This window comes from Nymphalis io, chromosome 28 (assembly GCF_905147045.1).
Source record: "Nymphalis io chromosome 28, ilAglIoxx1.1, whole genome shotgun sequence".
NCBI lineage: Eukaryota > Metazoa > Arthropoda > Insecta > Lepidoptera > Nymphalidae > Nymphalis > Nymphalis io.
In genome coordinates, this window is record NC_065915.1 from 4,482,629 (window position 1) to 4,493,063 (window position 10,435).

General features: G+C 30.7%; 2 protein-coding genes and 2 non-coding genes across 4 annotated transcripts; 2 read left to right on the forward strand and 2 right to left on the reverse strand.

Moving 5' to 3' along the window:
- Window positions 1-2,188: 2,188 nt before the first annotated feature.
- On the reverse strand, window positions 2,189-3,930 carry LOC126779149 (60S ribosomal protein L23). The gene is made up of 4 exons (XM_050503021.1): window positions 3,839-3,930; window positions 3,567-3,650; window positions 3,004-3,131; window positions 2,189-2,410 (listed from the first exon to the last, which is right to left on the reverse strand). The coding sequence occupies exons 1-4, from the start codon at window positions 3,849-3,851 to the stop codon at window positions 2,213-2,215; spliced, it is 423 nt and encodes a 140-aa protein (XP_050358978.1). The 5' UTR covers window positions 3,852-3,930; the 3' UTR covers window positions 2,189-2,212.
- Window positions 3,931-4,444: 514 nt separating this feature from the next.
- LOC126779125 (proteasome subunit beta type-4) lies at window positions 4,445-7,399 on the forward strand. The gene is made up of 5 exons (XM_050502976.1): window positions 4,445-4,693; window positions 5,003-5,215; window positions 5,456-5,591; window positions 6,024-6,169; window positions 7,209-7,399. The coding sequence occupies exons 1-5, from the start codon at window positions 4,557-4,559 to the stop codon at window positions 7,366-7,368; spliced, it is 792 nt and encodes a 263-aa protein (XP_050358933.1). The 5' UTR covers window positions 4,445-4,556; the 3' UTR covers window positions 7,369-7,399.
- A 1,352-nt stretch (window positions 7,400-8,751) lies between these two features.
- Window positions 8,752-8,858, reverse strand: LOC126779318 (U6 spliceosomal RNA). Its single transcript, XR_007670294.1, has one exon. It is a non-coding gene; the product is annotated as a U6 spliceosomal RNA (small nuclear RNA).
- A 1,337-nt stretch (window positions 8,859-10,195) lies between these two features.
- Window positions 10,196-10,302, forward strand: LOC126779322 (U6 spliceosomal RNA). The gene has a single exon (XR_007670298.1). It is a non-coding gene; the product is annotated as a U6 spliceosomal RNA (small nuclear RNA).
- The last annotated feature ends 133 nt before the right edge of the window (window positions 10,303-10,435 follow it).

A 10,435-nucleotide genomic window follows, 5' to 3' on the forward strand; every position in this document is an offset into this window, starting at 1 on the left:
CACTTGTTTGCAGCCCCTATAAAGAAAAGGTTGAGTATCGCTGATCTATAGATACGATTCGGAACACATTCGTGTACCATACGAAAAAAGTGTGGCGGTAGACTAAATACGTCATATAAACATCTTAAAGAAGATAAGTATTATATTAAGGAGATTAGTTTACATTAGATATACACTGGCCTCCAAAAAAATCGACCCACCTAAATTTTTTGTAAAAAAGCTATCGTATGGTTTTAAACTACCACATAATTATATTTTTAAGATTGATAATGAAAAAATGCAATTGTAGGATTGTACAAAAACAGAAATAGTGCGCAAAAAATAGGTTTTTAGGTAAATATGTGACAAAACACGAAAACACAAAATTTTACGCAATTTTATTTTTTTGTGTACAAAACGATTATGCCGTTTGTTTTTAAATTTGGGTGCCTAAATCTTACTTTAATAGGGAGTGTTTCCTCCTCTTGACCTAATCACTGCCTGCATACGCCTATTAAGTGACCTGATTAGCTTTTTAATGTCTTCCTGTGGGGTCCGTTGCCATTCTTCAGTTAGGGCAGCTTCCAGTTGATTCAGGGTTTCTGGAATTGGATTTCGTGCTCGAACCGTACGTTTTAGCTGGTCCCAGAGGTGCTCTATCTATATATATAGGTATATAGGTTTAAGTCCGGACTATTGGCTGGCCACTGCATAACTGGAATTTCGACTTCCCTGAGATAGTCTTTAACAATTCTAGCGACGTGAGGTCGTGCGTTGTCGTGCATAAGTTGGAAATTATCCCTAATATATCCAGCGTAAGGCATCACATGAGGCTCCAGAATGTCCGTTATGTAAGTTTCAGCATTAACAGCACGATTACGGAAAAAAACCAGCTCTGTGCGTCCCGTCAAAGAAATACCTCCCCAAAACATTGTAGAGCCTCCACCAAATCGGACTGTTTCTCGAATGCAACACTGAGAGTAGCGTTCTCCTGGCCTTCGCATGACGTTACGTCGTCCATCAGAGCCTACTAGAGACATTCGGCTTTCATCACTGAACAATACTGTCTCCCATTGGTCCAGTATCCAATCGACGTGCTGCCTAGCAAATTGTAGTCTTGCTTGTCGATGGGATGCTGTGAGTTTTGGTCCTGTTGCTGGCTTGTGAGGGGTTAAGTTTTGCTCTCGAAGTCTTCTTCTTACAGTATTTTCACTCACAGACACTCCACGACTTTCTCGGAGTCTACCTTGAACGTCAACAGCCGAAAGATGTCGGTTTCTTAAAGACGTCAAACCAATAAAACGGTCATCGGTCGGGTTCGTGACACGCCCCCTGCCAGATCCTGGTCTCCGGCGATACTCCCCAGTCTCCAAGTAGCGTTTGTACACTTTTCGCACCGCTGAACGACTTAATTTTAGTGTTCTAGCCACATTTCGCTGACTTAACCCCTCATGAATAAGAGCTACGACTTGAGCAGCTTCTGCTTCAGTAGTATCCATTTTTTATGTGTAAACTTATTAAAATTATTGTTTCAACAAAGTTTCATACACTTAATCAATAATAAACATCGAACCGAGATGACTCCGCGTTAAGAACTGGAAATAAACTAACCATGCACTTTGTGCACAAAGTAATGTTTTCTTATCAATACTTTAAAAATATTCTAAATATCCTCAATAACACTTACAACTCCTCCAAATCAATATCAAGTGGGTAATAAAATGTTAAATGTATGTCCCATAAGTAAAACAATCCACCTACGTCGTCGCATAGTTAAGATAACAACTTTGTAAGTAAAAAAATACGGGTGGGTCGATTTTTTTGGCGGCCAGTGTAAATTTAAATTGACAAAAACATAAATTGATACTTTGAATGTATATCATATCTGTAAAACCTCATCTTATCTATTACCAATAAGATATCAAAGCGATTTTGTAGCAAAACCTCTGTAGTTAAGTGTACAAACTTTCACAAAATGCCCTAGAACATTATGAACATGTTACAAAAAAATAACTAAATAACTCTTATTTATATATGTTCAAAACTTTTTCATAAGAATGAAGAGGGTTCTAATAATTCAATTTGTTTAAAATAAAATAGTTGATGAAATTGATATGATACTCAATTAAATGAAAAACCTTTTTGGCCACTTACAAATTATTATGTTAAAAAAATTATCATTAGGATTTAATTGGAATTAAAACACATATTTTTCCTTAGCCGTATATTAATTTCAAGCTATTGAGCTCGCATTGGAAGCAATACGAGGCCACAGATCTGCACACTCTTTGGCAACAGGACCTGTGATAGCTGAACCCTTCATTTCGCCCTTGTTGTTCACTATGACGCCCGCATTGTCTTCAAAGTATATAAACACCCCATCACGCCTTCTGAATGGTTTCCGCTGCCTTATCACCACTGCCGGCATTACCTAGAAAACAATATCATTAATAAAAATCTCTATTAACCCTTAGCTGACATGGGGTATGATAATAATAAACGATATCATAATTATAACTCACCATAGAACTGAGAGAAAATATTTTATAAGCAAAGACTTTTTATTGAAATATAATTCGTTAATTTATCTATATAACTAATTTATCTATTAACTTTGCATATTGTAATACTGTTTGGTACAAGATAAAAACTATTCTCTTAAACTTGAAATATTACTAAGTTTTCAATTGTATATTTTAAGATATTCAGATAATATCCTTATGATTTTAATGATTTAATTATTCTTGTAAACATGATGCAGGTTCATAATTCAAGTTGCGGTAACCTATTATTTGTAGAACAAAACAATTAACTTTTCTGTTAATCTGAGTGTATCTTGGTCTTTCTTAAATGAATAAAAATGCTCAGTCAGCCAAGGCAATATCAACATACTGTTTGTTACAGATCTGTTTTAAATTTAGCGAAACCATTGGCGTATCATCATTGCATTTTATTTACGATTATATCCTTATACATTTAATATATACATATAAAAAAAATTGTAAACAAAGTCACAAAACAAACCTTTTTCCTGAGTTCTGGTTTGCCCTTCTTGACAGTGGCTACGATCATGTCACCTGATCCGGCTGCTGGTAATCTGTTCAAGCGACCCTTAATACCTTGCACAGCGATGACATACAGGTTCTTTGCACCTTAAACACAAATGAAAACGTATTTTTTGATAATTTATTTTAAATTGTAATATCAGAACTGACAAATAAATTAATGCGTTTGATGCAATTGAAAAGCAAAAATGACAATCGAATTTAAAGTTGAATAATATAGGGTAGGTTAAAATACATTTTCTACATATTTTTAACCAAACGTTTTTTTACCATTATCATACAAAAAAATTAAATGTTTTTCCCTCCACGAGCAAAATAATGTGATTGTCAATCTATTTTAATTTTTAAAGGAGAACGCATTTTATTAAATTGTACTGGATGACTTCAGACACAGCCAAGGAAGATATCATCATGATTCAAAACACATTGTGTTGATAATTTAGTATCATCACAAGTGCATCCAATAGTAGACATAACTGTAGTTACAAAGTAAGGTTATGAAGTTATACATAATGTTTTTACCTGTGTTATCTGCGCAATTAATAACGGCGCCCACTGGGAGACCCAGTGAGATACGGAACTTCGCTCCCGCGGAACCACCACGTCCTTAAAACATTAAAAACGCACTTTAAATACATCTTTCACTTTACCATAACACATGACATATAATATAATAAATGGAAATAAACATGCATTCACAATATATATCGTACAATATCTGCATTTCACATCATTAAAGAATAATTTTCGCTTAATATAAAGAGATTCAAACGGATATTTTATTTTTCACGAACCTCTCTTAGACATTTTGTTGTGTCAATTTTTTGAAGAGGAAATTGAAAGAACCTCTATGCGAACATAGCAGAGTATTGCGATTTAGCAGTTCAGAAACAAGTTATGTGCGAAGTTAGCTACGCATTGGAAGTATAATTTATTTTTCTTTTCAAAGACCATTATAATAAAAGTTTTATAAATTAATGAATTAACTCATTAAAAAAGATATTTTTTAATAGATATCATATTAAATACTTAAATTTCTTTAATAAAACAATAAGTTTATTGAGCAAATAATCTATTTTACTAATTATTTTTAAGTTATACATACAATTTACGGACTTATTATTTTTATTTCACAATTTATTAATATAAAAATAAACAGTTTACTTTTAAAATATGATTTCAAGCATATTTATATTTTGATTCCAATAAAATATAACTAGCAAGCATTCCTAAACGATTACTACGTTCCAATTTAGGAGTAAATAAAACCATATATTTTGAAATATATTTTTTGATATCTCCTTTTTAATGCATTGTATTTTAATGTTCTACTATTAAACATTTATTAGAAATTTTATGATTTATAAAAAGGCACAATAAAATACCGTAAACCGTAACAAGTTCAAAAAGTGTTTGTCATTTCAATTCATATTCGATGCCGCTTGTCATTCAGTAAAATACAGATTTAAGGGTGAACAATTATTTGTTAATAAAAAAAGAGTATAAAATAATATGGCTTTCATGGGAGATATGATGAACCCAGCGCCCTTATGGCACAATGGTCCGTCACCAGGATCATTCTACAATTTCCCAGGCAACTCCTCATCTTTTGGACATACAAACCACACAGCTCAAGATTTCAAAGCTCAGTAAGTTTATTTTATAATAAAAAAATGGTAATTCAAAGGAAGCAAAACATATTCCAAGGTTCGAATTTTAAAAATGACTACTGAATTAAAAAAAATGTAAATAGAATAAAGGTATCAAATTATCGGACGTCATTGTAAATTTTTACTGAGCTGTAAATACACAAAGCTTATCCAAAATGTAAACAAATTTACTCTTTATACTCTTTAATTTCAGTAGTTAACATATAATACATTTATTGAAGGTAAACACTAAAACTAAAGTAAGTTTTTGTTATATTTTAATATTAACATTATGTTCATTTTTCTCAGCTCTGCCACTCCAATCACAACTACAACAACAGTGATTGGTCTAAAGTTCGATAAGGGTTGTGTAATTGCAGCAGACACACTCGGATCATATGGCTCATTAGCTCGTTTCCGTGACTGTCCACGTGTGTTGAAGGTGAACGATCTGACCTTACTCGGATCAGGTGGTGATTATGCTGATTACCAGTATTTAAAAGATATCATTGAACAAAAAATGTAAGTACTTTTTTAAATAATTCTACAGTCTATGTAACCTGGTCATATATTAATCAAACTTTATACACTATTCAATCTATCCATATGAATCTATTCTAGCTTATTTTATAATAAAGCCAAAAGTAGTATTATAATAAACTCATTATTTGACTTTTAAAAAGATACAGTAGGAAGGTAAAAAACATTTATAGAAATTATAGTTATACTATTTGTATTATATATAAAATGAGAAACTTTTAGTATCGACGAGCAATGTATCGGAGATGGATTACACTTGAAGCCCCGTTCTCTCCACTGTTGGTTGACACGAGTTCTTTACAACAAGCGCAGTAAGATGGACCCCTTGTGGAACAATTATATTGTGGCTGGAATCCAGGTCTGTATAAATTATTGTTTTATTTCTATTTTATTTGCCAATTAACACTTAGGGACAATACATTAGCCACAATATAAGTGGTTATTATAATTAATTTAGGTTATTAGGCCTATAAGCATTTAGTGTCTTAGAAGTGTTAAGAAATAAATATCATATGTGAAAATAGCTTTTTTTTTTTTTTAAGTGAAAATAGTGCTAGATGAAACTTATTACAGAATATAAGAAAAAGTGTGGAGATGTTTTTTTTAGTTTATATACAGGATATAAACATATAGAAGATAATTCTTGCTTTTGAGACTATATTTCATCAGTAGAATTATTTTTTGCATGAATCTGGAAAAAATTGGGCAAAATTTACTTTTTTATAATTTTAGAATGACTATAAAATTAATTGTGAAAAGCAAAATAAAACAATACACATTTGAATTTCAGGACGGAGAGCCTTTCTTGGGCACAGTTGATAAGCTTGGTACTGCTTACGAAGATGCTACAATTGCCACTGGGCTCGGAGCTTACATGGCAACACCACTACTCCGTAATGCATTGGACAAGGGACCTCTTGATGAGGAGTCCGCAAAGTATGACAAAATTTAATTTTTAAACTTATAAGTTTTTTTATTATCATAAGAGTGTTATGCCTAACAAACACTTGTTAAAATATGCCATTTATAAGTTTGTGTGTTTATGTATGTCTGTATACTGATACGAAATTTAGTAATAATCTGGCTATAATGCTCTTTGGAATGGAACCATTGGCGTTTTATTCCTAACATAAAATAAATAAGATTCAGAAAAGCCAGAGGCAAAGAAATTTGTTTTTTTAACTCTTCTTATAAAGTGTGTTTACATAAACCAGATCATACGAAGTTTTGGATTATGAATCGGAAAAATATAAAACAGAAAAAAACTTTTTCAAAAAGTATGTTTTATATATTATTATTTTTAAAGACAGTAAAAGTTTAGTTTATAAATTTATTAGTGGAAATGAAATAATTGATTGTGTCAGTCATCAAAATGTCAGAAATCATATACAAAAAGTCCTTAATGTTATTTTAAATGGGATGCACATCTAATATATTTAATTAATACATGAAAGCCTTGAATGTATACACATAAAAATTTTAAATTGCTGCTGTACAAATTGTGATCGAGTGAATTGTGGCAAGCATGCTAATTATACATATATTGGATATCCTGAATTAATGGTAGGTACCACCCACTCATCAGATATTCTACCGCAAAACAGCAATACTTGATATTGTTGTGTTCCGGTTTGAAGGGTGAGTGAGCCAGTGTAATTACAGGCACAAGGGACATAAAATCTTAGTTCCCAAGGTTGGTGGCGCATTGGCTATAAGCGATGTTTGACATTTCTTACAATGCCAATGTCTAAGGGCGTTTGGTGACCACTTACCATCAGGTGGCCCATATGCTCGTCCACTTTCCTATTCTATTCTATTAACTTTTAAAACCTGTAACTCACAATACCACTGTTCCTTGTACAAATTGTTTTAATTGTTGAGTGCAATAATGTTTTTTAATCTGTGTCTTTTTATGAATATTTACATAGGTATGTTAATATTTATTTTCTTATTTTAATAATGTATCTCTTTATAGGGCTCTAGTCCGAAAATGCATGGAAGTTTTGTTCTACCGTGATGCCCGTTCGTTCCCGCGCTATCAGCTCGGAGTTGTTACAGCTGCCGGAGTAACGGTCGAGGAGCCTGTCGAACTAAAACATGACTGGTCTCTCGCCCACATGATACATATGAAGTGATTTTATAATTAAAATAAACAATTTTATTATTGTTTTTTTTTTATCTGTTCTAACTACATTTTTGCAGTACCCTAAAATTTAGAATATGTTTGATACATATTTTTAAATAAAAATAAAAACTTGCGACTTCATTGGCTTGGATAATAAATAATAACACTAGTGGGAAATTTTACATATTTTGATTAAGTAAAACCCCTGTTTACGTAAACTACGAGTACAATTAATTTTTATAGTATCTGAAATCAGTTACGTAGCTTTATAATAAGTTATTTTATTAATTGTTACATCACGACACTGTAAAATGAGTTTGTAATCGTGAATGAAAAATTGAAATAAAGCTGGTATTGTTTTACATGGTTTTTGCGACAAAGTCTTAGTCAAATAATGGTTCAATATATAATTTACCAAAATAGTCATTCATTCATTAATATCGTGAATAACTGAAAACATTCAATTTTTTTCCGACATGTTTCCATAAAATGTCACGTAAGTTTTTGGCTACTGCAAAATAATCCGGTTACATTGATCGTAAGTCAAGGATATTATTCATGTAAGAAGAAGTTTTTAAATCTTAAACTTTTTTTTATCATAGACTAATAACTATTGTCTAATTAATTTAAAAATGTAACGAATACTTATAACGTTTTTATTACTTATTCATTATTAGTATGACAATATGAAACTTTTCCACCAGTATTTTAAGTAATTAATAAAAAAAGGAATAAGTAAAAAAAATATATTATTAAATATACATTCTTCTTTTATTCTAACATTTTCTGTATTTCAAATAAAACAGTTGAGATTAAAAAAATTGGATGTATGACTAATTATCTTCGGTTACTTCTTCTTAAAATAAAACATCGAATTTGTCAAAATAATATTGACTTTCCCTGTTTCCTCATAAACAAAACTTGAACGTTATGAAAATTTAAAATTACCGTGCTGTAATAACCTAGAAAAGAGAGAAAAAAACCCAATTATAATAAAAACAATTAAACAAACGATAGTTATATCATTATCAATTAGCAAACAATATTCTTTATTTATACTTTTTTTAACACGCTTAAATGCTTATTTAATGAAGATATGATAAAGATAACTTGTCTTCGGAATAACAGCTGCTGCAAAATTGGGTACTTACTTCTACATACACTACATGCTAGCGTACGTACGTTAGTATATTATTAATCAATGCTTATTACTTATTTATTTGATTGCTGTAAAAAATACTTAATAATTATTAGATTTATACTTTTTGCTGTTAATTCATCGCAAATGTAATGATGATAATGTAATAGATATTCTAGATAGTAAACGAAAAGAATAATTTGTATTCTTATTATTCATGCTTTAACTTTATATGTATATATTTCAAAAGTCTCAAAAAATGTGGAACGCTTCACGATTTTGCGTGTCATCCTTGCGCAGGGGCCATGCTAATCTTCTCTGTATCGTTCCAATTTTAGTATATGTACTGCCGAAGCGAGTACACTTACTATTAACAAATTTTTGTACTTATACTCAAACGGCTTGAAAAAGTTAATAGCGTGATGTAGGATTATACACTTTTTTTTAAGTTTTTAGGGAAAGTAACTAATTATACCTTTTATTTTATTAGTAGTTATTACGTATTATTGTATAAAAATCTTTATAAAGACTTACATTAATCAATTATATTTAATAATATTGAAAATATTATAATTTAAGAAATACAGAACGTTAGTAGCGCCATCTATGATTACACTACTAACATTGAGTGTGTGCATGTGGCGATGGTACCGTTAAGCTTTGACGATATAGCGCCATCTATCTTGAATTTATAGCATTATGGTTTTACTCTAAGGAATGAGTTAGAATTTAGTTGAGAATATTCATTCCTACATCGCGCTATCAAAGTTTTTAGTTGTCCTTACTATATAATGCCTGAAAAGCCTGGTATATGATGTTTCACCAGTACAAACAATTGAAGAACTCAAAACAAGTATAATGAATGCTGCAAATTCTATTCGACATAGCTTGAGTAGTGTTGTAGTAAAAAGTGAATTAAGAAAAAGAATGCGTATTTGTATACGAAATAGGGGAATCTCATTTTGAACACGAATTATGAATAATAAACAGTGTAATTTCGAAAGTATGGAGTAACTAAAAAGATTAAGTATTTTGTTTTTGATTTAAATTCAAAATTACAATGACAGCTCTGGTTTATCTCTCCTTTTTTACCTATTACCCCTATTAAAAATAATCTTTAACTACTTTGCATTGAGGTCCTTTTGTCTTTGATCCAGATTTAATTTCTTAACAATAGCATTTCTTAGAATTTCCTACCTGGTCTCTTTGTTATCTAATTTTCTCCTGAGTTTATGATTGTTACTGTACTTTTTATGTACCGATGGATAGCTAAGGAAACGCAGATGTTTTTAAAATGATCCGCACGATAAGAGCCATAGTGATTTTTACAAAAAAATTGCGAGTAACTTAAAGAATCAAAATTAAAAATCGAAAAGTTGTACAGTTTTGGATCTGTAATTTAAAAATGCTTGAAGATTGTTTTTGTTTTATAACTGGTTATTATTAACTAGGATGTACCCTAGCAAGAAATACAAAAAAAAATAGGGAAAATACGTTGATTTTTTTTTATTGAATTTTAGAATCTTAAACATCCTTTAAATAAAAAAAATATTAAAAAATTAATAACTCGAAAACGATACACTTTTGCATAAGCATTTTGGGGGTCATTTGATAGCTATTGTCCTGAACTATAACCCTTTAAAAGGATCGTGACATATTACCCTGTAACCCTGTATACAACATTTTTAGTAAGTTTGATGTACTCGCTTCGGCAGTACATATACTAAAATTGGAACGATACAGAGAAGATTAGCGTGGCCCCTGCGCAAGGATGACACGCAAAATCGTGAAGCGTTCCACATTTTTTTGGAGATTTCATATACAATTTTATTTAATGTCAAGTATAAGTTTTTTTTTAAACAAAAATAAGAAAAAAAATATATTAAAATATTCGTTTTATTTATAAATATTTGTAGTGTTACAAAAAAACAATTTGAGA

Excerpts from the sequence above, each read along its gene's own strand:
- LOC126779149 (XM_050503021.1), bottom strand. Across the intron at positions 3,132-3,566 it reads TAATTGCGCAGATAACACAG|GTGCAAAGAACCTGTATGTC; the intron begins GTAAAAACATTA and ends TTTGTGTTTAAG. Across the intron at positions 2,411-3,003 it reads AACCAGAACTCAGGAAAAAG|GTAATGCCGGCAGTGGTGAT; the intron begins GTTTGTTTTGTG and ends ATTGTTTTCTAG.
- LOC126779125 (XM_050502976.1), top strand. The coding sequence starts at position 4,557 with ATGGCTTTCATGGGAGATATGATGAACCCAGCGCCCTTATGGCACAAT. Across the intron at positions 5,216-5,455 it reads GATATCATTGAACAAAAAAT|TATCGACGAGCAATGTATCG; the intron begins GTAAGTACTTTT and ends AGAAACTTTTAG. Across the intron at positions 6,170-7,208 it reads CTTGATGAGGAGTCCGCAAA|GGCTCTAGTCCGAAAATGCA; the intron begins GTATGACAAAAT and ends ATCTCTTTATAG.